The sequence below is a fragment of the Lygodium microphyllum genome, chromosome 27 (assembly GCF_053477565.2).
Source record: "Lygodium microphyllum isolate KBCC chromosome 27, Lygodium_microphyllum_v1.1.10, whole genome shotgun sequence".
NCBI lineage: Eukaryota > Viridiplantae > Streptophyta > Polypodiopsida > Schizaeales > Lygodiaceae > Lygodium > Lygodium microphyllum.
Window position 1 is genome coordinate 10281767 of NC_141161.1, and position 27134 is coordinate 10308900.

A 27134-nucleotide genomic window follows, 5' to 3' on the forward strand; every position below is an offset into this window, starting at 1 on the left:
TTCGGCATATTATTGGGCAAATTTTCAGTATATTCAGCTTCTATCCACATTATTGGACCATTTCCAGCCATTAATCTCTGATTTCAGCATATTACTAATCATCCCTTGATGGGGTAAATTTTTTTAATGAAAATAATTATTTTCTCCATATTTTTCTCTCTCCTCAGAAGGAAAACAGCAAGAGAAATTATTATTCTCCATATTATTCAACTTCATTGAGGCTAACAGCAATTCTTCTATCAATGACTTATTATTAATCGGCCATCTATTTTCTTTCTCTTCACTTAGAAAACATTATCTTATTGCTAATAATCACTCATGGCCAACAATAAGAATGATTTGTTGGGCATACTTGGCACCGACGACAACCTCGACGGCACCAATTACCCAATGTGAGCTTACATGATGCGACGTGTGCTTGTCGCCAAGAATCTATGGCATATAGCCAACGGCACCGAGCAAAGGATGGCTTCTCCAACACCCGCACCACCTTCCACTTCCACATCGCGAGGTGGCTCATGGTGCTGAATCATCTTCTTCTTCGACAACACCTCCCACTTAAGATCAGATCCAATGGAATGGTCGTGACGCCCAAGCGCATGCCCCAATTGCTTTATCCGTAGAGAGAGCCATTCTTCCACACATCTAATCATGCAAGGCATCCAAGGAAGCATGGGATAAGCTTGCATCATTATAGCAAGTGCACAAGGATGCACATGTTGCTTACCTACGTAAGCAACTAGAAGACATTCACATGGAAGGAGGAGGTAATATGGATGCCTCTCTCACTTGCATCATAGATCTTATTGAGCAATTATTACATATTGATGAAGAAGTTCCTCATAACCAACTTGTTTCCATCACTCTTAATGGTCTGCCGGAGTCATATCAAGGTTTTGCTATACCACCTTGCAATTGGTAACTATGTGTACACAAGTTACCTATACCTTCAACCAGCTTATGTCTCTTTTCTTACAAGAGCACCAAAGCCGTCTCGACCAAATGGCAACCAACTAGGCCTTCTCCACCTATCATCGTGGAAAAACCAAACCCAAGCTAAAAAACAAGGGTGCTGTCCAAAAACAACAAACTTTTATGCAGGTCGTCCTTCTTCCTTCACTCCTCCAACGTCAAAGACAACATTCCATGCAAGTCTAGCCTTTATCAATACTTCCAAGGGTCCAATCAAGCTAAGAGGTGTAATTATTGCCCAAAGATAGGGCACGATATCACTGAATGTTGTAAGCGCATTGCATCAGAGAAGAAGGAGCCTGTTCTAGCTCTTACACATAAGATCACGAACTATTCTCAATTTAAGGATCAAGGTAATCTTCTTGCATGTGCATTGTGTTAGCAAATATGTCAGATCATGTGAGAGTCTGTACATACAAAGGCTAGGGACATTATTTAGGATATTTAGGCATTTTTATTTGATCATTTTATGGTCATATTGGACATTTATTGCTGGCCGACCAGCATTGAATGTTGGCCGATGTGATCATTTTGAGGACATATTTTTGTCCTATTTATTCAGGCTCTTCCTCATCAGTCAATCAGTTACTCACCATCACTTGTGGATCTTCTGTTGGGAAGAGGAGCCAGTGCCGGTGCCCACACAACAAATGACTCACTGTTGTATGAGACTATCTTGTGTTGGATATATGGATTCCATTTCCCGAGCGTACATCTGAGTTCTCATTTGTATTGTGCTCTTCAATGTTCTTTCTTTCCCTTTCTCTTTTGTCTTGTGTTTCAGCAATTTATTATAGCATATATTTATGCTTCCATTGTTGCTCCACTTCTAACATGGTGTCAGATTTCAAGTTCTATTCTCCTATATTTTCTTTGCTGATTTCAAGACTGTTTTAACCATTGCTGATTAGGCGACTGCTGCTCTAACTAGGGGACCTGTTTTACCTCCGTTTTTGCTGACATCAACATCCATACAGGTATGTCATCCCCTCTCCTACTTGTGTGGTAGTTCCAGCCTGTGTTTTGGTGTTTCTTTGTCTCCTCCTCACTGGGTGACTACATTATCAAGCCATTTTTGCTTTTTTAGGCAGTTTTTGACTTTCGCAGCAGATTTCTTCTTGTTTTGGCTAGAAATTGGTGAATACTACATGTGAACTAACATTTTCTGCAGTCTTTGCTTGTGGTTTGGCTGTGTTTCCTCTCCAAATATATCATTTTCTCTACTTCTCTTCTAAATCCTCTACAAATGGTTCCTCTGTGCACATCCCCTCATGATAAGTTACATGGTTCTGATTGTCTCACATGGAGTGATGTGATGAAGGCTTGGTTTATAAAGAAGCGGTTATGACACATGGTTTATGGAGCTATTGAACCTCCTTAATGGCCTTCTCCTGTTCCAACTGATTTTGATGAAGACGGCCACGAGAAAGCAGTGCTTACATGGGATTCGGACGATGCCCATACTTATTCGGCCTTACTTCGATGTATTTCCAAAGAAATCCTACCCGCGGTTACCTCCTGCAAGACATCTTTTGAAGTATGGATGAAGTTGCATCTATTGTACGGGGCATCTTCCACCGTGAGGGTAGTTACCTCCTGTAGGAAATCTTTTGAAGTATGGATGAAGTTGCAGCTACTGTACACGGCACCTTCCACCGTGAGGGTAGTTACTCTTTATGGACAGCTGCAGCAAATTTCGTTCGAGGCCCAAGATACTATCCAACCCTTTTCTACTTCATGTGACCCAAATCCAAGACCAAACTCGGGAAATCCAGCCTGCCCTTCCAAAGACTCATCTAATTGGACTCAAGCTCTCCAAACTCCCTCCGGTATTCGATGGAGTGGTGAATGCTTTGAGAGCGCAGACATCATCAACTCCTATCAATTTTACACATATGACCTCCATGCTACTTGAGCATGAGGCATCCTTGCTGTTACAGGGGAGGCTTTCATCAAGTTCTAGTGAGGCTCTTGCAACTTCAAAGAGGGGTTTGATGAAGAAGAAGTCGAAGACCCAATTACCACTGTGGGAAGAAAGGTCATTTACGGAAGGACTCCAAAGAGTTAGCGGCTTCCAGGAAGGAAAATAAGAAGAAGACAAAGCGGGATGTGGACTCTATTGACGAGTCATTATCTACCTCAGTCTTAGACTCTGATCCTCCAATCAAGGAGAAGTCCAAGGCATGGAAAGGATCAGCTTCTTCGAATTGCGAGAAGGGATTGATGGTCCCTTCCTCAGCTGCCTTCTTGTGGTGGTGATGACAGCATCGCTCACGACTCTCCATTGCTAGAGAGGGACTGTAAGAGGGTGGTGAGAAGGGGCAACCATGCCTCATCTATACATCTATACAAATACACAAGATCCAAAGAGAAACTTCCCTAACACATTGATTGAAGTTTGACGGGTTCAAAACTTGAAGCTAGGATTAACATCCAGATTCATCATGGCCTGTTTCACTGGCAGAAAGCGGATTTGATTCCTAGTCATGAGCTCACATGAGGGGACACTTTGGCAGTCTGGCCAAAGGCGGGGAAGCCATTGTCACATATGTTCCAAAGGCATTTTTTACAGGATGTTCATGTATGATACTGAGAGACATTAGGACAAACACAAAGATATCCTATGATCTTCTCTATTTTTAGGAGTTGGTACGATCCATTATATCGACCTCAGATTCTCTCGGAGGCACCTTGGTGGTGGCTTGATCACCCAGTGCATCAGTATCCATGGTTCTACTCGGTGATTCTATGTTGTATGGTTTATGATTCATTCTCATTGTACCATTGTATTGTATCAGATCACCCATGATATGAGAGAGAGTGTTAGCAGATATGTCAGCTCATGTGTGAGTCTGTGCATGCACAGGCTGGGGACATTATTTAGGATATTTAGGCATTTTTATTGGTGTCATTGTGTGGTCATATTGGGCATTTATTGTGTTGGCATTTATTGTGTTGGCTGACCTGATCATTTTGAGATCATATTTTTGTCCTATTTATTGAAGACCCTTTCTCCTCAATCAGTCAGTTACTCATCATCGCTTATGGATCTTATGTTCAGGAGAGGAGCTAATGCCGATGTCCACACAGCCAATGACTCGCAAATGTATGCGACTATCTTGTGTTGGATATATGGATTCCATTTCATAAGCATACATCTAAGTCCTCATCTGTATTGTATTCTTCAGTGTTCTTTCTTTCCCTTTCTCTTTTGTCTTGTGTTTCAGCGGTTTATCACAGCATATATTTACGCTTCCATTGTTGCTCCACTTCTAACAAATTGGTGGCTACAACATGCAATGAATAATCTCTATGTTATAAAGATGCTTTTTCACATGATCGTTGGGTGGAAGCAATGAAGCCAAAGATTGATTCCATCCATCAGAATGACACTTGGAAGCTATGTGACATGCCTCATGGCAAGCGTGCGCCATAGGTATTAAATGGGTTTATAAAATTAAAAGAAAGTCGGATAGTTCTACTGACAGGTACAAAGCTTGCCTTGTTGCCAAGGGCTATGCCCAACAACAAGGAATCGACTTGGAGAAGACTTTTTCCCTACCTCTCGCATTACTACCATTAGGAGTATTATTGCCTTTCCTACTCACTTTCATTGGGAGGTGCATCAATTCGATATCAAGACGGCATTTCTCCATGGATATCTTAGTGAACAAGTATATGTTTCTTAGCCTCCAAGATTTCCAGTTAAAGGCTCTAAGCACAAAGTCTAATGTCTCAAGAAGGCTTTGAATGGTTTAAATCAAGTTCCACGAGCTTGGTACGCCCATACATTCTTATCTATTACATCTTGGATTTCTAAATAGCCCTACGGAGGCTACTCTTTACGTCCAACATCAGAGATCTAATTTATCATTCTTGTGCTTTGGGACCAATGCTAGTCAAATTGCAACATTTAAGTCTAATTTACAGCAAACATTTGCCATGACAAATCTTGGTCTACATCACTATTTTTTGGGTATCCAATTTGCTACCATTGAGAGAGGCATCATTGTGACACAATCCAAGTACATTGGACAGCTTCTTCAACATTCTCAATTTGAGGATTGTAAGCATGTGTCTACTCCCTTGGAGCCTGATTTTAGATTCACTTCAGATGATGGTAACAGATCCTTTGACACTACTTTATATCAGTATGTTGTTGGATGCTTGATTTATCTATGTCACATGAGGCCCGATCTTTAGTTTGTTGTGTCCCACTTGAGTAGATATATGCACAGCCCTTCAGTACTTCATTCGCAAGTAGTGAAGGGCATCTTTCGCCTTCTTAAAGGCACCCAAGATCTTAGCTCTTTCTACAAGCATGCTTCTTCACTCTCTTTGCATCGATATACTGATAGTTATTGGGTGTTGGGATAAAGGCGTGTTTGACCTCCGTGTATAGTACACGCACACTATTCACTTATACATGTGAATGCACCCTTAATATGCCCTAAGTATAAATATATTTTATTCTTTGTGTACCAACACATAGTTGGTACACTCAAAAATCTAATCGTACTTTCACTCTCCCTCTCTGACTCTCGCCGTGACTCTCACACTCTCCTCGAATTGTTGCTGCACATCCCAATTGAGCTCCAACAACTAGTATCAGAGCACAAAGTGCACGCTTCCCGAGATCAAGGGTAGCTGACAATGCAAGCAGCTCACGAACACCTCGAGGCAAAAGAAAGTTAATTGAGCAAGAGTGGCGAGCTCTCAACTTAGAGTGGGCTGCAGGCGGAAAAGACGCAGGCAGCCACCGGACCAACAAGCGACAGGATCACATGAGCAACCTGACGGGATAAACTTATGGGGCTGATGTCAGGCACAAGACCACGTGTGCCAGTCGAGAGATCAAGCAATGTGACCAACTGACATGACGAAGCGGACCGGGTGAGAACCAGGCGTGCAAGTCAAGCAACGAAGCTGGCAGCCGCACCAGCACGGAGCAAGCAGGCGGTGCCACATGACGTCGTGACGGGTCAATGGACCCCCTGTCTTTTTTTTTTAGAAATCAAAACAAAATTTTCGTAAATTTCAAAATTTTCCCTTTTGCCTTTACATGGGTTCGTGCACGAAAGCACGGTTATCAATTCTGTGTAAATTTGAGCCTGAAAATTTGGGGCTTTTCCCAGAATTAACCTCGTCTATAGCTGGCAGTGATATTTAGGTCAGAAATTGCGGACATTGCCTGTGATGACCTCAATTAAATTGGGGATTTTGCCAAATTTGTAAGAACTTCGCTCTTTTGACAAAAATTCTTGACATTAGATCTTAGAAAATTGGGGCTTTTTTGTATTGGTAAAATTTTGCTCAATTGGGTCGGATTGGCTGACATTTATGCACTTTTAGACCTGAATTTTTGGGGTTTTGTGCAAAATTTGGTAAATTTCTACATTTTTGCCCCTGTGGTGGCTAGTTCATGTACAAACAGCAAAGATTTATAACTGTTTGCGAAAGAACAGCAGTGTGTTTGCTGATTCATCTTGTGCTTTTATAGTCCAGAGCATTTATTCTTATGTTCCTGATAAAATGACTGAAACTTCTTCCAATTCAAACATTAAGAGTTTGATGGAAATCAAATGGCTTGATAGTCATGGCTTTCACCTTTGGAAAGACCGTATGCAAGGCATATTGTTCCTAAAGGATTGTGAGGACGCTTTGCAGGAAGATAAACCCGCACAAATGTCTAATGCACACTTGGCTAGACTAAACAAAAAGGCTGTGGCTTACATTAACATGGGTGTCACTGATGACAACTTGACAAATATTAAGGGTTTAGATACAAGTTATGCAATATGGGAGAAGCTAAAAAGTACCTATGAGATCACCACACATGTTAATCATGTGCACTTAATGCGCAAGATGATGAATATGTGACTGGATGAGTCAAAGCCTACAGCTGAGCACTTAAGTGACAATGCCTGACTCTTGGGAGACCTTGGTGGTTTCTCTAAGCAATAATCCCAATCTCTCATATGATGGAATAAGGGGTTCAATCTTGAATGAAGAAATTAGACGTATGTCTAGTAGAGAAGGCAACGACTTAGCTTATAATGTAAGAGGCAAGGCTGAAAAGAAAAATGCAAATGCAGGACAGAGAAACAGAAGCAAGAGCAAAGGAAAGAAAAAGAGTGACATTACTTGCTATCACTGTGGTCGGAAGGGCCACAATAAATGTGATTGCAGGTATTACAAGAAGTAACAAGAGAGAAAGAAGAATGCACGAGACAAAAAGAAGAAAGAGAATAACACAGATGCATCTGAGGCAGCCAAAGGCAAGGAAAATGCCAATGTGGCCTCTAGTGTGGTCACAGAGGAGCTTTCGACTACAGAGGCCGATATATTATGTGCAGTTGATTATGATGACCTTGTATGTCACATGCAAGATATGCAAATTACCAAGGCTAATCTGATTGATGCACTTTTGTCAGTTGATGATGGTGTCACTCAGACTTGGATTCTAAACTCTGGTGCCTCTTTCCATGTAACCCCTTGCTTGGAGTGTTTTGCTATGTTCAATGCAAGCAGTTATGGAAAGGTGTATCTTGGGAATAACCATGCTTGCACCATTGATGGGATTGGCACTATACACTTGTCTTTAGACAATGGACAAGAGCTTATGTGGAAAGATATCAGATATGTGCATGGCATTAAAAAGACTTTAGTATCTATTGGTCAGCTTGACTTGCATCATTACACTACACTGTTTGGTGGTGGATTGTCAAAAGTGAAAAAGAGTTCCATGCAAATTGCAAAACAAACCAAGAAGGGAACTTTCTATTGTTTGCATTGTAAAGCTTTGAATGGCAACTTTCTTATAGTTGCTGAAATTGGCAATCGCTTGGAGTTATAGCATAAGAGATTAGGCCATATGAGCCAGAAAGGACTTAATGTCTTACCTCTTTGAAGAGGGTTGATGAAAAAGGCTCTAAACTTGACTTTTGTAATGAGAGTCAGTTTGGAAAGCAAATAAAATTTTCCTTTTACTCTGGTGTCTCTCATAAATCCAATGTCTTGGACTTAGTGCATTCTGATGTATGCAGTATGTCCGTGAAATCGTTGGGTGGTGCTGCATATTTTGTCTCCTTTATAGATTATTGTTCCAAAAATATTTGGATATACTTGTTGAAAAAGAAAAGTGACCTGTTTGCTGTTTTTAAAACTTTTCATGCATTTGTGACCACTCAGACAGGTAGAAAGCTGAAATGCTTGAGAACTGATAATGGGGGTGAGTTCACATCAACTGAATTCAAGTCCTTTATGACTTGAATGGAATTAAGAGGGAGCTTACAGCTCCTCACAGCCCTTCTTCAAATGGGGTGGCTGAAAGATATAATAGGACTTTATATGAAAGAGTGCAGTGTATGATGTCCACTGCTAATCTCCCTCATGAATTTTGGAGAGAGGCACTCAAAACCGCGGTTCACATTTGCAATCGCTCTCCAAACAGATCCTTAAATAGTGGCATCCCTGAGGAGATTTGGTCTGGCAAATCAGCCTCATATGACCATTTACGCATATTTGGCTATGATGCTTTTGTGCGTGTTCGAGATGAGCTGAGGAACCAACTTGACCCAAAATCCACCAAAGGCATCTTCATGGGCTATGGTGATGAGGGTGAATTTGGCTACAGAGGGTGATCACCTCAATCCAAGAAAATTATTCACAACCGTAATGTTGCGTTTAATGAGGCCAAATTGCTGAAAGGTACTTTAGCCTCTGATGAAGATATGAAAAAGGTCAAATTTCAGAGTTTGCAGCCATCTATTATTAAAGAAAATAACCTCATGGTGCTGTACCGCAGGCTAAAAACAATATCAGCGCCGGTTATTTTCAAGCCAGATGATGATGGACAGCAAATAGGAACACAAGGAGATCATGGACAGCAAGATAGACTTGCTGATTATGAAAATTCAAGTGCTGGTAATGAAAATGAAGGTGTTGTACAGCATGAACAGCATGCTGAAAATGGCTTACAGCAGCCAATAAATGCTGAAAATAATATACCTTCAGATGTAAACCCGATGCCTGAAAATGTAGATCATTGGATATGCAGGTTTGACCCCTCCTTGCATCATGTGATGCTTACAAATGAGGGTGAGCCTCTTACATACAAAGAGGCCAAGTCATGCGAATTCAGCAATAAGTGGGAGCTAGCTATCCAGGAAGAGATTAAATCTCTATATGCAAATGATACTTGGGATCTTGTGTTGTTGCCCAAAGGAAGGAAGCCTCTTCCAAACGAGTCAGTTTACAAAGTAAAGACAGTTGATGATAAACCCAAGTACAAGGCAAGATTGGTTGCTAAAGGGTATGCACACAGGAAAGGGATTGACTTCCCAAGAGGTTTTCTCACCTGTTGTGAAGATGACTACTCTACGTGTGCCTATTTGGACCAACATAGATGCCCGTTTTGCAGCTCACGCAAGTGAGAAAAACTTGTTTAGGGACTAGTGAAAGTCTACTCCAACCATTGTGATGTGATTTGCAGCCACCAAGAATCACTCCTATGGTATGTGAAAGCAGTTTGGAGCCCTCCAAAAGCAAGTCACAGCAGCCCAAGGCCCTTCTAGTGCAAAAGACGGCATACCGAAGGGGGCAACAATCTTTCTAGTGGTCCTAAGCTATGGATGATAGCTTCCATGGCTGTTTGGGCAAGGCAACAACAATTTTTCAACGTTTCTCGCTCCCAAAATTGCCATTCGCCATGGTTATAGCTTCCTAAAAACAGAGAAGATTAGCAAAGCCAAGGATGAGGGTAAGAGCTAAAGGATGAAGGATGAAAATAGATGCATAGTGGAATAGAGTACGTAGCAGCAAACTAGAAGGGTAAAACGAAGAGGCGTTTAAAGAAATCTACTTAAACATAGAATACAAACACAATTGTATGACAAAGCACAAAGCGATGAAAGAACTCAGTAGGGTCAAGGTAACTCAAAGACAATGAATACAGAAAATGATGAATGAGTAGATACAATGCTCAATGCAATAAGCACACTATGCAAAGTAAATGCAAAACCTTGAACTCCCATGTCTCTGAAGAACTAAGGCAAAGAGTATGATATCAAGACTATCTCATTCTCTTTATGGATCCCGAAGAGGAGCAAACAACCTCTAGATGTGACCAATAACAACAAACGCAAATCTCTAGAGTGTGGATCCACGCGATGGCAACTCTAAAGAGGGGGCAGCAGCTTGGAGATCTAGAAGATGAAGACAACAGCAGCTAGCTGCAAAACGCAGCTGTCAGCTTTTCCTGGGGTGAAGGCCACTGCTGTAGACTACAAACGCAAGCTTCAAGTGAGCTGGCACCAGCAAGCGCAAGTGTTTTGTGACTCTCCAACTGACGGCAATGGCTAGAAGCAGTTTCGACACACACCAGAAAGCAGCTGCTTGCAGCGAACACAAGGTCAAGAGGACTACAGCCGGATCTTGTCAGGATCTAATGAAACGCCTATCCCAAAACGCATCCCAAACAGGAAGCAATGTTTTCATTCCATTGTTCCTGTTTTGGACCCCGAAACAGTGTTTCAAGCAAATGTGCTTTCACTGTCTTTTTCATGATATCTGATGAAATGGCACAACTCAATATGACTTGGTCACATGGGGGGCGCATCTAGAGTACATTATAATAGTGGAAGGGCATCAATTGGGAGGCAACAGCCCTCAACCATGTAGTAGCCTATGCAAACCAACATCTCCCATTTTCTCTTGTTGCAGGTGGTTGTGAGGATCATAGTGCCAGTTGCTGGTACCTATCTAGAGTAAACTCTCGTAGTCTATGTATATTTATGACTTTCTGGAAGAGACCATTAACCATCATGGAGACAACAGCCAGCTCTATTCACACAATCTCATGTGACACACATGGTTTGTTACATATCATCTAGGAAATCATCAACACCAATGGCCTCCCCATCAATATGCAAAGGAGGAGAGGTTGGATTCATATGATGATACTTAGATAACATAGAAAAAGTAGTGGAATAACTTAAAAGAGAATGAAGTGTTGTTCTTCACATTGCAACCATAACCTTGCATGAAGGTCTCAAGTGGACTGGCCTGATTAGACACCATAGGATCCCAAGATGGAAGAGTTTGAGACATCAAGAGTTAGTTGTGAGTCGCTCATGCAAACCAGGCTTTTCATGATAGCCCCAAGATACTCTTTAGAAGAGAACCAACTCTAATACCATGTGAAGATACACTAGGGTCTACAAAGAAAATTAACCCTAAAGACTAATATTATGAGTATATGAACACGACTAATTTACAATGAACTCAAATGAGAATGCAAAAGAACAAGAAGAAGAAAGTGTTGAATCAATCAATAGCCAAAAAATCAATGAAAGATCTGATACAGATGAAGGGTGTTCAAGGAGCCGAGATTGTTCAGCATCCATTCTCTTGTGGGAGCAAACTGACAGAGAGGGTGAAGTCAAAATGCAGCAATCTCTGTGGCTAGAACAAGCAAATGCGACAATGTACCACATGGTGACAATCTCTAACAGAGCATGGAGTAGCTGGCAGCCAAGACCCAGACACCTAAAGAGGCTCTAAGTGTAGGCAAGTGCTGTAAAATGATGAGGAAGATTTGGACAGCAGCTTGGAACCAACAATTCAGCCTCCAGATGAGGGTGACAACTGGGGACAGCAGCAACAAATGATGGAGAGGGCTGAGAACCAGAATGCAGCAGCAGACAGTCCTCCAGGGGTAAGGTGAAAGCAATAAATGGCTGACAGCAGCAGGGGCAGGAGGGATGGCACCAGTGGCAACAGGTTGGCAGTCCCAATGTTACAGGTGACAAGTGCAGGGTGGCAGCCCAGATGATGAGGAATGATGGTGGAAAGCTTGGCACAATATGGATATGGGATGAGATTGGATGCCCACATGTCCTTGTATAGGGGCTTTTTAGGCGTTTGTCCTACTGCCAAAATAAAATGCATTTTAAATGAATCAATCTCTTTGGAGCTGTTCTTTGGGAGCTAAATTAAGACTAAATGCGTGATAATTTTCTGCTCGTAGAGTCCTCTAAATTTAGTAGCTCAACAAGGGGCCTTTTTTGTGACCCATGTCAAAATCATAGACTCTCATATGCCATGAAATGTCATCCTAAGGACTCTCTTCCATACCTCCTAAGCCCAAGGGTAATCGCAGATACAATATCTGTCTCCTTTGGCTCCCCACATCTGACACAACCGACTAAATCTCTACCAAAACCGAGCCCAACTGCCAACTGCTAGGCTCTTGTACACTAATAGACACAGAAAGAGTGAAACCTTTCTAGGTGTAAAGCTATCCTACCATCTCCTCCAAACTGTAATGAACAGTGGTGTGATACCCTAGGCAATCCAATGTCGGGTTGTCATTGACATCACATTGATCCTACTCATCTATATCCTCCTCCCAAATCTAATGTTGAATGCAAAGAAGGGTACATCCTTGGGTGCCTCTACAAAGGGATCTCTCTAAACGCACTCTCCAAGGATCCACTGTAATATCTCAAAAGGCCTCCTTCTACCTGCCCTGCCTCCAAACATCCATCCTGCATGTGTCAAGGTCCCAGTTCAAATACCAAGTCATGTCAGAATAAGCAACAACCATAATCCTCTATTGTTATTTGGGGATAGTACTCTCCTCCTGTTTATAAGATCTGGAGTTGCAGAGAAGAGAGATGTAGAGAGAAGATAGCACAGAGCAGAAAACAGAACGCAAGGAGAAGGGCGATGAGATGAACAAGCGTCAATGAGATGAACATTGTTAGTTCTTGAGTAAATTGAAGCTGCATGCACTCACAGTGAAGCAAGAACACAAATAAAGTGTGAACGACAGATAGTTGAAGGATAGCTTATAAGTTGAATGAATGGGAAACAAGCTATGAGGTACAAAAGTACCATCCCCTAAGAGAGTATCACACACGGAAAGGCCTTGGACCTCCTCCCCAACGAGAGATAAAAAGTGCATGTGCGTTACAGCATGTCCACGGGAACAACTACAAGAGGAAAACATAGCTAAAACAAACCATCTGACCACAAAACAAGAGGAAAACCTCCTCCCCAACAAGACATAAAAAGTGCATGTGCGCTACAGCATGTCCACGGGAACAACTACAAGAGGAAAACGTAGCTAAAACAAACCATCTGAGCACAAAACAAGTTCTCTGGCCTGCGATTGTACAGATCATGGTAAATTCAACTCAAGAAAGTCCCCAATCAATAGGTTGATTGGCCAAACAACCTATATGGTAGCTCCTAGTGATAAACTCAAATAATCATGTTGTAAGAAACCGTTCATGTACCAAAGGAGATGCTACAAGAGAAAATGACAAACAAGACAAAGCAAGTAATCCTGTTGTGCTGTTAATTAAGGGTTGGAGTGCAAGGTACATAGATCCATGAAGCCATCAGACTGGGATATCAAAACAGTGATACATGGCAGCCCAAGTGTGCACTTTATGCATGTGACAGCGCTGCTGGGAGGTGCTACAGTACCATGTGGTGTTTGGTCTAAAAGTGGCTATGGAAAAAACAACACACAAGCAATATGGTGTATCTAGACAAACCCTAGGTGCAGGCTAAAGGGTATCATCATAACACAACTAACCACGCAGACTAAGGTAACCAAACCTACCACAAATGGATTAAAATTGTCAAATCTTCATAATATTCCCTCATACAATAATGCACAGCAAACTCCAAAACCGAAATGTGAAAGGGTGCAAAGGATGCAACTTGTGAGACCAAGGTAAATGGAAACTCCGTATCCTTGAGGGGCAGGAGAGAAGAAGAGATGGAACATCTTATGCGAGAAAAAGCAAAAGAGTGTAGATCTCCTTAAGGGGTAGTGAGCTAATAGGACTCTATGTTGACCTTAAAACTAGGTCTTTTCCCAGAAATCTGCCACATGGTAAGCTGAGTCCCCAACCAACAAAAATATTCCAGGTACAGGGGGAGATGCATTATGGTACCATTTCTGGCACGTGGAAACATTTCTCCTGGGCAAACATCTTCTGATGATTCCCAAGTCTTTTAGATTTTTAGGCATTCCCAATCAGTGTTTCAAGGTGTTTCCTGCTTCTATCCATCCCCTATCAATGGAAGAATAGGGATAACAACCAAGAGATGAAATAAGGACACAAAAATAGCACAAAACCTGTGCCCCTAACCTGTAACAGTGATGGCTTAAGTCACATCAGCAGTTAGTGTTTCCTCAGTATATGGCAAAAATAACAGAAAGAAGGGCAACTTTGTAGCTTTCACATTTCCAACAGTACTTAAGGTGTAGCTGACCTTCCCCAATTGAGTGACAAACTCCCAATCATCCACTAGTTGTTTCTTCAAAGTGCCTGGAAGAGGAATTTTCATCACTTGGTCTGGCTCATCAGTTTCTTTATCCTGATTATAAAGCAGAAAAGTATTTTTAATGATTAGTAAGCATCCATGGCAGAAGAATTGGATTTATTTACACTGACTTTCTGGTATGAAAATAATTGAGCTTAAAGACCACAATTTAGAGACCTTCAGAAGGCCATATTTGCCATGAATAGAGAGAGAGTAAGAGAAGATTTAGGGGGCAGGGTGGGGGAGGGGTGTGGGTATCAGGGAATATAATATGGAAGAAGCATTGAGTATATGAATCATTGAAGCCATGAGAAATGAGACTGCCATATTCGTATGATCAATTGGCCTCTATACATGAGAAAAGAAGAGAAACAAATTGAAAGAGAACAAACCTCTGCACTTGAATCAGGCTTGCGCTTTTTCCCCCTTGTTGCTGCAAATGACAGCACTGCATTAGATCTATTGGAGCTTGCAGGAGCCAAAAGATCACACACCCTCATTAAAAATGTTTACAATCAAACAAACATTACAACCAAATAAAAGTGCACACACTACTAAGAGCTCAAAAGTCAAATTATTTAAGAAGGGCTAGATTCTGTATCTGTGAGTCTCATAAAACTCCAGATCTTTTAAGTACAGATAGATAAGTCACTGTACAGCATCTAGATAACCCCTAATATGTCTCTCACTTGACTTTTTTTTTTTCTACACCCCTTGTTTACTTGTGCAGAGGATCAAAGTGTGGTGCAGTATAGCCTGGTGAATTCTAGTCGCCAAAACCACGCCTCAGGGAAGACTGTCAACTGAACATTACACTCCTACAGCTTCAGGTTTTGTAACATGCTTGAGCCAGCTGCCAAAGACTTAACCTTGGGCAGCATGCTTAGGTCCTCGTAACCCCAAAGTTAGTCTGAGGATCAAAATGTGGTATGGTATAGCCTAGTGAATTCTAGTCACCAAAACCACACCTCAGGGGAGACTGTCAACTGAACACTGCACTCCTACAGCTTGAGGTTTTGTGGCATGCTCAAGCTAAACACTTAACCTTGGGCAGCATGCTTAGGTCCTTGTAACTCCAGAGTTAGTCTAACCCCAGAGCTCAATGATCATCATTTCTGTACCTACATCCCTGCATCTTCCTTTGCCCAATTGAAGGTCAAGTTAAAATAAAGTGCAAACAGTAAAACATAATGGAACCCCTCCCCCCACCTTGCCGGAGAGGCATGTACAGCAGGAACGTGCATTTTAAAGGATCCTTTGAAGGAGCCTGATGTTCTCCTACTAAGGCCACTATTTCCGCTTTTCCTGTAACCTTCAGAATAAGCAGGAAAAGCATACAGTGTAACCCCCCAACAAAAGGAAAGCCTGGTTTATATTTGTGACTGACCATAGTTTTTGGAGTCTTCTTTCTCTCCTTTTATATCTGCAAAAATGGTAGAAAGAAAAAAAAAATTCACAAAGAACATTTAAAATGGTGGGGCAAAAAATACAGGCTGCAGACAAAGACTCTGGAGATCTTTAATGTCACCACCACGATAAATGAGATTTTCTTTCTGCACAGTTCATATTTCTAGAACAATTAAAACAAAGAAATTAGAATACCTGCTGCATTTTTTGCTTTACTTTGAGCAATACGTCCCTTCAAACCCTTTTCACCATTCTGGTTTTTGAAAAGTTTATTCTGCTTCTCAATATTTGCTTCTGTGTACTTCATGAGACGATCTGTACCAACCCACTCATCCCAACTATTGGCATGATACCAAGTCATGGTATTAAATTAATTGTGGTTGCTTTACCAAACTTCCCAAAAAAAAAGGGAGGGGGGGGGGGGGGGGAGGGGGGAGAGACCAATATGCAGTTTATACTAAACTTATTTGTCTACGTGCCTAGAGCAAAATAGTTGATTGAATAAGGAAAGGGAGTAAATCACCACTCACTTCTTGCTCCAGCCCTGCAAACATTCAGATTCAAAAGTCTTTAAGCACATTCTTGTACCAGCTAAAGAAAATTTGGCAAAATTTGTTCTAGCTATTCAGCATCTTAATCAAACAGGTGCTGCTAGATGTTTGAAGTACATAGAGCATACATTTTCTTTTGCAAACTATAGCCAAAAATACATCTTTTTTGAATTTGCCAAGGTGTTCATAAAAGTTGAGACCTCATATCAAGCATTAAAAGCATGTTTGTCATAAAGGTTTTCCAAAACGTTTGTCATGCAGGTTTTCTAAAGTACTGCAAACTCAGAATACCTTCAGTCAAATGTTATTGGCAAAATAAGATGCCTGATAAACATTCAGTCGAGTTATAGCCTCACAATCAAAAGCAGGAGAACCAGGTTCCAAATAGCTAAGAATTGCAACAATCCTGAAGAAAAAGTTTACAACATGCTCCGGCCACTTGCACCATTGCTTTTTCTAATCATTATTGAGAGTGAGCAGGTTTTTCACAAGCCAAGATGTTGGACTCCAAAGCATCTAACTTCCTCTTTCTTCAGATAACTTCTTGTACATGGAATGCAGATGACACAACAATCTACCTACGAGGGGATAATAGAGAAAAGTTTAAGCACCCTCCACAAGATGCTCTCAAGGGGTGATCAAATTGAACAAAGTTGGTGATCCAAATGTTCCCCACAACCCATTGTTATTTGCAATAGCAGTAAGCTGTTCAGACTATGACGCAAAAAGCTGCCAATCTCAAAGGTTTGTAGATCTTAGACATGAAAAAGGATAAATTCTGGTTCAAGCCTTGCCAATCACAAAAGCTTCACACATCTTATATATGAAAAGGATAAATTCTGGTTCAAGCCTTGCCAATCACAAAAGCTTCACACATCTTATATATGAAAAGCAGAATTTTTGGGGCCAAGCCTTTGCCAACAACATTTCTTGTGTTTCATGCAAAACAGTATAGTAATTTGGAGATACATATGGCTCTTTGCACACAGAAGCAAACACACATACACACATGCGCAAGTACAACCAAGGTATATCTAACAAATGAATCAAATGTAAGTATGAGTTTAAAGACCGATGCCCACAATAAAGATAAGGTTTGAAAGAAACAAATCTAAAAACCAGAGTTCAAGTGGTCTCTACTCATCTCAATATCTACCTCATAGAATGTTGCATCAGCTGCAACCAGCATTTGGCAAAAATGCCAGAAATTCTCAGAAAATTTTCCTAGAAAGGGTGGACAATGCTCAACAAGTGTAGGCAGACTATGGAAAGCAGTAATTGCCTGAAAAATGCACACAAAATCCCAACTGGAGAAAATGCACTAAAAGGCAATAAATTGAGTGCTCTAGAATAAGCTATCTCCTCCATCAAAACAAGTGACAGACAAGTCAGAGCTCCTAAAGTCCTCATTTAACTCCAACTAAGACTCACAAGCAAGAGATGACAAGGCATGAAAAATGTAACAAACCTTCTGTATATCAATTGTTACGAAGACATACTGGCTTAATGATTCAAAATTAATTTGATGCTCATGTAATTTGAAAGGCTATTTGTATTATTTAACTATTTCAAAATATGATTAAGTGTTCATCTTTCTATTCAAGGGTGGTCAATGGCCATAACGCCCTATAATTATACTTGGGTCATCATTGACGAGATGACCAAAAGAAATTAAAAGTTTAGTTGAACAATCATATTGACCAAAAAGCTCACATGACTAAGACTCTTATGATCAAATAGTCACATTGACTAGAACCCCAAATATTGAGTAGTTTCAAAAAGTGAAACCAGATGCTCATGATCAAAGAAACATGAACTGGTAGACCATATAATGACGCTCTCCAAAAGCTAAATTTGGTGCTCCTAAAATTTAGCAGGTTACTATTTTTGAAAGTTGCTCAAAGGAATATTTTGTTCGCATCAAAAAGCTCCGAAATTTCACAATGAACAATTTTGTCTTCAAGAACTATCTCAAATTCTTAACCATTTCAGAGATTTTTTGAGTAGAAGTTTTAAAATGTGGCATCTAGAATAGGACGTGTCATTTTGAAGAGACAAGTGTCCCTACACTTGTCATTTATAGCCTCTACTTTCCACTTTTGAGCACCCAATGTTAAGTTTCACTCATCTCTACACTCATAGAGAAGTATTGGTGATCCACAGTAGGATTGGGTGTCAATGCACCTTAACAACCCTAAGGTCTAAGGATTATACTTTGTACTTTCATTTATATACTTGGGAATTGCATCGTATGTCATGCATGTGTCTTCAATCTCACTCTCTCTATTGTCTACTGCGTGCTTCTAATTGAGAGTTGCCATCTCCACTCTTACATTTGGTATCAGAGCTCAAGCTCAACACAGTCCAGCTCATCCACTCCTGCCCATCCAATTCCAGCACCGCCACCTCGTCTAGCAACCTGCCACAAGTTTGCCACCTACAGCTACCACCAACAGCTTTGCCACTTGCACCAACTATCGCCACCTCCAACTCCCGGCTATAGGCTCGCCAGGTCTGCTAACAGCCAGTGCGACCAACGCTGCCACCCCTAGTCCTTCAACTACACTATCTGCACCAACTAGTCCATCTGCACCACTTGTCCTCGCAAGCCCGCCAATTGCATCGCCCCTTGCCCTACTCCAGCGCCACCAACAATTGCGCATTCGCCATCCTGTCGAGCTCCACTAGTGCTATCCCTAGTCTTCCAACTCCTCCACCTCCTGGTCTCGTGCTCGTCAACTCCGTCTGAGCTCCACCAAGCCGCCACCATCATTCTGGTCAATTTGGGCATCCTCGACTTACATTTTGAAGGTAATAATAATATTTTATTATTTTATTTAGAAATTCAAGCTATGATAAGGGGCTTTTACCAAATAGGTGCATTTCAACTCCATAAAGTGCTTTTTGACACACATTGCAGACATTTCTTGAAACTCGAGTCAAAATTTTGGGAATTTTGGATGTTTGGTAAACATTGGTACATGTACTGAAGATTTAGTTTGAAAATTAATTGAAATTGTGCATTTTTTACAGCTAAATTTTGAGGCTTTCGCATTTTTTGTGCTGCTGAGCTTTGTTTGTGCATTGGACATGGTACTATTTGCTGAAATTTATGGAAATTTCAGCACATTGGACAGTTGTGATCAAGTGTGACACAATTTTGCTAACGACGGCTTTGCCAATCAAGAAATTTGCAAATTTCCATGTTGTTCCAGCTTTGGTTCTTGCTCTCGTGTTTTTTGAAACAATGGCATCTATCATGGCCAATCAAGGACAGAGTGATGTATTCACCTATGTATCTAAAGAGGATAGATTGGATGGCAATAACTATTCTCTATGGTTCTTTATAATGCAGAATGTGCTCGTTGCTAAAAAAAATTGGGAGTATGTTAGTGGTGAAAAAGTCCATCTTGCAGTTGTGGCTCCTACCACTCCTTCCCAAGGAGGATATGCTCAGCAACTAGCTCCAGCTCAGCTACTTCCCCAAACAACAGTTGTGCAGAAAGCTTGGGACACTCCAGATGCCCAAGCATTGGTCACTGATTGCTTTGACAGTTCAACGGTCTATAATCCCACATATACAGTTTGCTACTTCTTCACTAGTAGCATGGCTCACACTTCAACGGATGTTTGTTGGAAAAAATGAGAGATGCATTTCTTTCTTGAAAAATGAGCTTGAGAATGTGAAGATGGATGAAGGTGATGCCATGCAAGATCATCTTAAAAAAATTCAGGACTTGCGTAAACAATTGATGAATGTAGATGAGTATTATTCTGATGCAAAGATGATCTCTACTACTTTGATTCCTTGCCACCCTCTTATTTGGCCTTTCACACGGCCTTAAATCTCACCGTGCGAATTTCTCCGCAACCACTTTCTTTTCTTCAATTGGTTAATTTGCTCCTAGAAGAAGAGCAAACAAGGAAGAGCAATGAGGTGGATTTTGTAGCCTCTAAACATGCTTTTATCGCGAGATAGAAGGGCAAGGGCAATCAATCTAGGAATGCTCAGCAAGGTTCTGGAAGTTCCAAGTACTTCACAAAGCAACAAGAAGTAGGGGGCACACAAGCCAAGAAGGGCAAGTACCATTATTGTAAAAAGCCAAGTCACTACATCACAAAATGTAAGAAATGCATTGCCAAGGAGGACTCAAGGATATCTATTTCTGATACACCTTCTACTACTATAGAATCTGCATCTTTTGTTGTTGATCGTAACTACTGTTTTTATACTTGCAATTATGATTCTTCTTGCAATTATGACCGTAACAATTGTTTTTACACTTGCAATTATGATTCCTCTTGCATAGATAAGAGGATTCAAATCTATAGAGAATGCTAACACTTGCTTCTTTGACAGTGGTGCTTCCACGCACATTAAATCCCACAGGGATTTGTTATCCTCTGCTATTGCAACTACTATTAGCAAATTTGTGCAATGTACCAACAATGTGTCTTACCCTATTAGAGATATTGGGAAGCTAGTCTTGAAAGCCATTGATGCCTTTACTCTCCGTTTGCACAATGCATTATATGTGCCAAGGATAAAGAAGAATTTGTTGTCCATTTCTTCTTTAGCAAAGTGTGGTATGCATGCCACACTTGATAATGACAAATACATAGTCACAGATAAGGAATACTTGACTTTGGTATTGACTCGCACATTATGTCATGAACTCTATAAGTTAGATGCTTATTCGATTGATCAATCAGTCTATTTGGCATCTACTATTACTCCTACTATGTCACAAGCAGAGTTATGGCATGCTCGCACGGGGCATGTTAACTATGGCAATTTGATGCTTATGCAACGTACTAAAATGTTAGATGGTTTACCTCTCTTAGAGAGACCTCCTGAGCATATTTGTCAAGGATGCATTTTGGGAAAAATGTATCGGTTCTCTTTTTCTTGTGATGTTGCCTTTAAGGCAACAACCAAGTTACAAATTGTGCATTCAGATATATGTGGACCTATGCAAGCAAAGTCATTGGGTGGATGTTATTATTTCATCACCTTCATTGATGACTTTACTCGCTTTTGTTGCGTCTACTCATTGCTGAAAAAGTTATATGATGCACTTTTGGCTTTTATTGCACTTGTGGAAAATCAATATGGTTGTACAATTAAGATTTTACGTTTGGACTGAGGAGGGGAATACATGTCTTCTTCGCTAAATAATGTTTAAATCAGAAAGGCATTGCCCATCAGTATACTATTGCATACACTCCATAGCAAAATGGGGTTGCACAAAGGAAGAATCAATCACTCATGGAGATGGACAAATGTATCCTAAAAGCTAAAAATCTGCCACGTGGCTTTTGGATGAAAGCAGTTATGTATGCTTGTCACGTTTTGAATAGGTGCCCTACCAAGGAATTGAAAAATGTCACGCCTTTTGAGGCTTGGAACAACCGTAAACCTTCACTTGGCCACTTTCATACTTTTAGGTGTCTTGCATATGCTCATATTCCCAAAGTATTGAGAAAAAAGTTAGACAACAAGGTTGTCAAGTGCATATTTGTGGGCTACAACAGTGACAGCAAAGGGTACAGACTATATGATCTTGATTCCAAGAAAGTCTTTGTCAATAGGGATGTGATTTTTGATTAAAAATCAAAATTATCCCTTGCTGATTTTGACACATATCAAGCTGCAAATGATGTGTTTGGAGGGCTCTTGCCTATTTCTTTTGGTGATGCAACTAGAGCTTCATTAAATGAACAAAATGTTCAGCAAACTGCTCCATTAAGCAATGCTGAAATCCAGCCTATGGCTGATGTGAATATTCAGCAAGATGTTGAATTTGAGATTCATCAGGAGCATGTACATAATCAAGAGGCTAGGCAAATGCCCAGATAGTACTTGCAAACTCTAAAAGACAATCATTTAGATGCTCCTATTGAAGGACAGAGAGTGCGCAATGGAGTGTGAGATAGAGGCGCGAGCAACAGAGTTGAGAGTTAGAGAGAGTGAACGCAGAGATAGGTGTACCAGATTGTGATGGTACACCAAGAATGAAAGAATGTATTTATATGATAGGGTACAATAAGGGTGTGTTTACACCCATATGACTATATACACGGAGACAAAGGGACTTTACACCCAACAACCTCCCACTTAAAGGCTCGAAGTTGTACCCTTAAGCTAACCAACTCCCACTAAACGAATGTAATGCTCATGCTAAGCCTTTGCAAGACACTCAGTAAAAATATCTGCAGGGTTATCTTGGGTTTTGACCTTAGTCAATGTGACAAGATCATCATCCAAGACTTGTCGAATGAAGTGGTACCGAACATCTATGTGTTTTGTACGTGCATGGAGCATGGCATTCTTAGCCAGACATACTGCACTCTGGCTATCACAACCAAGCACTGGAATACGTGAAGAAATACCAAAATCCTTGACCAGATAACCAAGCCAAATAGCTTCCTTAGAAGCTTCTATGGCTGAAATATATACACCTTATGTAGTACTCAGTGCCACAATTTTCTGCAATCTTGAACACCAAGAGATAGCCCCACCAACCAAAGTGAAAACATACCCACAGGTAGATTTCCTCCTGTCAAGATCTCCTGCCATGTCCGAATCACAAAATCCCTACAACTCTAGTACACCCTTTCCATAGCATATACACTTTTCTTGTGTACCTTTCAAGTATCCGAAGATACATTTCACAGCTTCCCCATGTGGCTTGCCAAGGTTATAGACATGAATATACTAACAACTCCCACTGCATGAGCAATGTCAGGGCGAGTTGCAACCATGGCATACATCAAAGATCCACAAGCTGATGCATAAGGTATACCCTTCATGGCACTAGCAGCTGCATCATCCTTAGGGCAATCAGCTTTGCTAAGCTTTGTATGTGGTGATAAAGGCACACCAAGAGGCTTAGCACCAGCCATATTAAACCTGTCAAGTACTTTGCTGATGTACTTGTCTTGTGAGAGAAACAACAAACGCGGCCCTCTTTCTCTTTTAATGCGTATCCCCAAAATGTGTTCAGTTGCCCCCAAATCTTTCATGAAGAAGGCTAAACTCACGCGCCTTTTAAGAGCATTCAAAGTACTCTTATGTTATCCTGCAATTAGCATGTCATCCACATATAAAACAAGCATAGTAAGACTTCCATCATCAATCTTTTTAATGTATAAGCAATCATCTGCATGACTGCGTTTAAAACCATGGCTGAGCATAAAGGTATCAAATTTTTTGTACCATTGTCCAGGGGCTTGTTTCAGCCCATATAAGCTATGTTTCAGCTTACAAACCAAATGCTCCTTTCCTGGAATAGCAAATCCTTCTGGCTACTTCATGTACAATTCTCATCCAAGTCACCATGAAGAAAAGCACTCTTCACATCCATCTGATCCAACTCTAAATCCAAGAATGCAATGAGAGCAAACAAAACACGGAGCGTAGTCATCTTCACCACTCATGAAAAGACCTCTTGGAAGTCTATGCCTTCCTTGTGTGTATAGCCCTTAGCAACCAATCATGCCTTGTACTTGGGATTCCCATCAATATATTTCACTTTGTAAACCCATTTATTAGAACTAGCTTTCCTATCCTTGGGCAAAGGTACAAGCTTCCATGTGTTATTTGCATATAGAGACTTCATCTCTTCCTGTACAACAAGCTCCCACTTTCTCTTGTTTTCACATGGATGTGCCTCTTTAAATGTCAGAGGCTCACCCTCATCAATCAACAAAATGCAATCCAAAGATAGCTGAAACCTCTATGGCTGCCTTCTGACACGTGTAGACCATCTTACCCAATGATCTGTACTATCAAGCAGTGGGCCTACATCCTGAGGAATGTGCACACCATCATCAGGTGGCTGATTTTCAGCATTTTCTTGCTGCTGTAATCTGTTTTCAGCATGTTCTTCTTGCTGTCCTATTTCATCCTGTGCATCTATTTTCTGTCCATGATCTTCTAGCTGTAGCACAATAGGTTGCTGCTCATTTTCAGCATCGAAAGGGATAGAACATTCAACTAATGGCTGCTGAATGGCTGGCTGTTTATGCTCAAATTTGACGACCTTTTTATCAAGATCACCATGTGTAGCATTTTGACGACCTTTTTGTCAAGATCACCATGTGTAGCATTTTTTAACAACTTTGCCTCATTAAATACTACGTCTTGAGTGCGTACTATCTTCCTGCCTTGAGGAAGCCAAACTCTATAACCCATCTTTCCCTCATCTCCATATCCCAAGAAGATGCCCTTGATAGTTTTCATGTCTAGTTTGGTCCTCTGTTCTACAAGACATGCACAAAGGCATCACAACCAAAGACACGCAAATGGTCATATGAAGCAGGTTTTCCAGACCAAACCTCTTCAGGAATGCCATTTTCCAATGCACGATTGAGAAAGCGATTGCATACATGAACTGTAGTTTTAAGAGCCTCTCCCCAAAATTGCTATGGGAAATTAGTTGTGGACAACATGCATCTAACGCTCTCACAAAGTGTGCGATTATATTTTTCAGCCACGCCATTTGATGCAGGATTATAAGGGGCTGTCAACTCCCTCTTAATGCCATGCATCTCACAAAACTGATTAAATTCATTTGAGACATACTCACCCTCATTATCTGTTCTTATGGCTTTTAACTTAAGCCCTTTTTGTGTGGTAACAAAAACATGAAACCTTTTAAAGGCATCCAACACTTTCTTTTTGCTCTCAAGTACATACACTCATGACTTTCTACTAAAATCATCAATGAAAGTAACAAAGTACCGTGCACCCCCATACGAATTAACAGGCATAGTGCACACATCAGAGTGTACTAAGTCAAGAGCATTAGACTTCTTAACGACACCAGAGTAATAAGGAGACTTCACATGTTTTCCATATAAGCAATCATTACAAAATTTGAGACCAGAGCCTTTTACATCAAATCTCCCTAAAGAGAAGAGAACCTGAAGGCCTGTCTAGCTCATATGACCAAGTCTTTTGTGCCAAAGCTCCATCTATGAATCGACTTCATCCACAACCAAAAACTTGCCCGGTAATGCTTTACAATGCAAGTATTATAAAGTCCCTCTTTTGCTACCTTTAACAATTAGCATAGAGTCCTTATGGACCTTCCAAGATCCACCACCAAAGATAGTAAAATACCCTCTACCATCAAGTGACACAACCAAAGATTCCCAATTGTCAAGCAAAGTTATCAATAAGAAAATAGCTTTCAATTTATCATCGAAAGCAGCCAAAGCCAGTGCCATCAAACCTCTTGATTTCAAAGAGGGATCTAGTGTCACTGCTACTAGAAGCATTTGCAGCCATTTTTCAGCAATACAGCAAAAATTCAATGCTGCAATTTTATGACAGCAAAAATGAGCCGAATATGCAGCTGATTTCAGCCCAAATTTTCAGCAAATAATAGCAAGATTCAGTCCAAGTATATGTACAGCAGTAGAACGAATAACTTTCAGCAGTATAACTGCAATTTCAGCATATATTAAATGCATACATCACTGTCAAGTAACCCCCACTTCAATGATATCACCAAAAAATACATATGCAACAATCCCAAATCTGCAAATGATCACTAAGACTGCTGCAACATGAATAATCAGCAATATGTCAACTCAATGGGAGCTTCCCAACATGTGTACTGCATACATATGTGCTCGTATCAACTTCTGATACACAAAACACCAAGAAATCTCTGCAATTTCTCTAAAAAACGCACAAGCAAGAGATAAAAAATGCTCAAATCACTCTGCTTATGGCAACAAGATTGCTTCAGCGATATTCTCAAAGTGCATTTCACGCATTAACTTTGCCAAAACCCACAGATTTCAACAAAAGCCCCAAATTTTCACTATCAAATCTGCCCCAATTGCATTAATGCATGTTCCCAAGAGCATAAAAAGGGAAAATTTAATACATGTTCTCGAGAGCATAAAACGGAAAATTTTAGCAAACTTTCATAAAATTTTGCAAAAGCCCCAAAATTGCCGGGTCCAAGTGTGCACGAATGTCAACCAATTTGACTCAGCCGAACAAAATTTCACCAATACAACAAAAGCCCCAACTTTTATGGATCCAATGTTGAGAAATTTTACTCAAATGAGCAAAAGTTCACTAAATTTGGCGAAATTCCCAATTTAAATGCGCACAATGTCTACAATTTCTGATGGAGATGCCTCAATTATGCATAAACAGCATTAAATCTGGAAAAGCCGCAAATTTTTGGGCATAAATCTGCACAAATCTGAGCATTGTGCTTGCGAGCACGAACACCCATCAGTGAGAAAGGGGCTTGCTTGCAAAAATTAATGAAAATTTGACGAAAACTACTAATAACGTGACGAAACACTAGGCGTTGCCAGCCACATGTCCCACGTGTCTGTCGCCTTATGAATCTGCTTGCACTTGTCCTTGTGAGTTGTTGCCTACTATTCGTGACTGAGCTTGCTGTCGCTAACCTGCTTGAAGTGGCGAAAATTGTTGTGCTGACCAGAATCAGCTCTCGCTTGCAAAAACGAGTCCGCATGTGCTATTGCCTGGCTGGGAACAGTCAACTATCTGTCCTAGCAACACACGTGTGTCAAAACAATGACGACCTAACCTAAATTGGCCTGCAAAGGCTGTGCATGACTTGTCTCGTGACAGTCTGAGCAAAAACGAGCCTGAAGCATTGTTACCTGTCTCATGCGTGCTCCTGCCTGACCAGCAGAGATGACGACTTGTTGATTTCTCACGAGCAAAGCGCTGGCGATGTCTTGCATGGGCTCTGAGAAGCATGCACACCTTAGCCACAACTCTGATACCAATTTAAAGAGGAGAGAGTGCGCAATGCAGTGCGAGATAGAGGCATGAGCAACAGAGTTGAGAGTTAGAGA

At 40.9% G+C, this 27134-nt stretch overlaps 1 protein-coding gene across 1 annotated transcript in view; it reads right to left on the minus strand.

The window, feature by feature from the left end:
* The window catches only part of LOC148012050 (protein MRG1-like), a 77920-nt gene that overhangs the window by 14189 nt on the left and 36597 nt on the right, over positions 1-27134 (minus strand). The window contains exons 4-9 of the mRNA XM_087669823.1: positions 16254-16267; positions 15919-16061; positions 15704-15739; positions 15526-15621; positions 14709-14749; positions 14266-14370 (exon numbers count right to left, since the gene is read on the minus strand). Coding sequence (XP_087525949.1) covers positions 14266-14370; positions 14709-14749; positions 15526-15621; positions 15704-15739; positions 15919-16061; positions 16254-16267 — 435 coding nt within the window. The remainder of the gene's footprint in view (positions 1-14265; positions 14371-14708; positions 14750-15525; positions 15622-15703; positions 15740-15918; positions 16062-16253; positions 16268-27134) is intronic.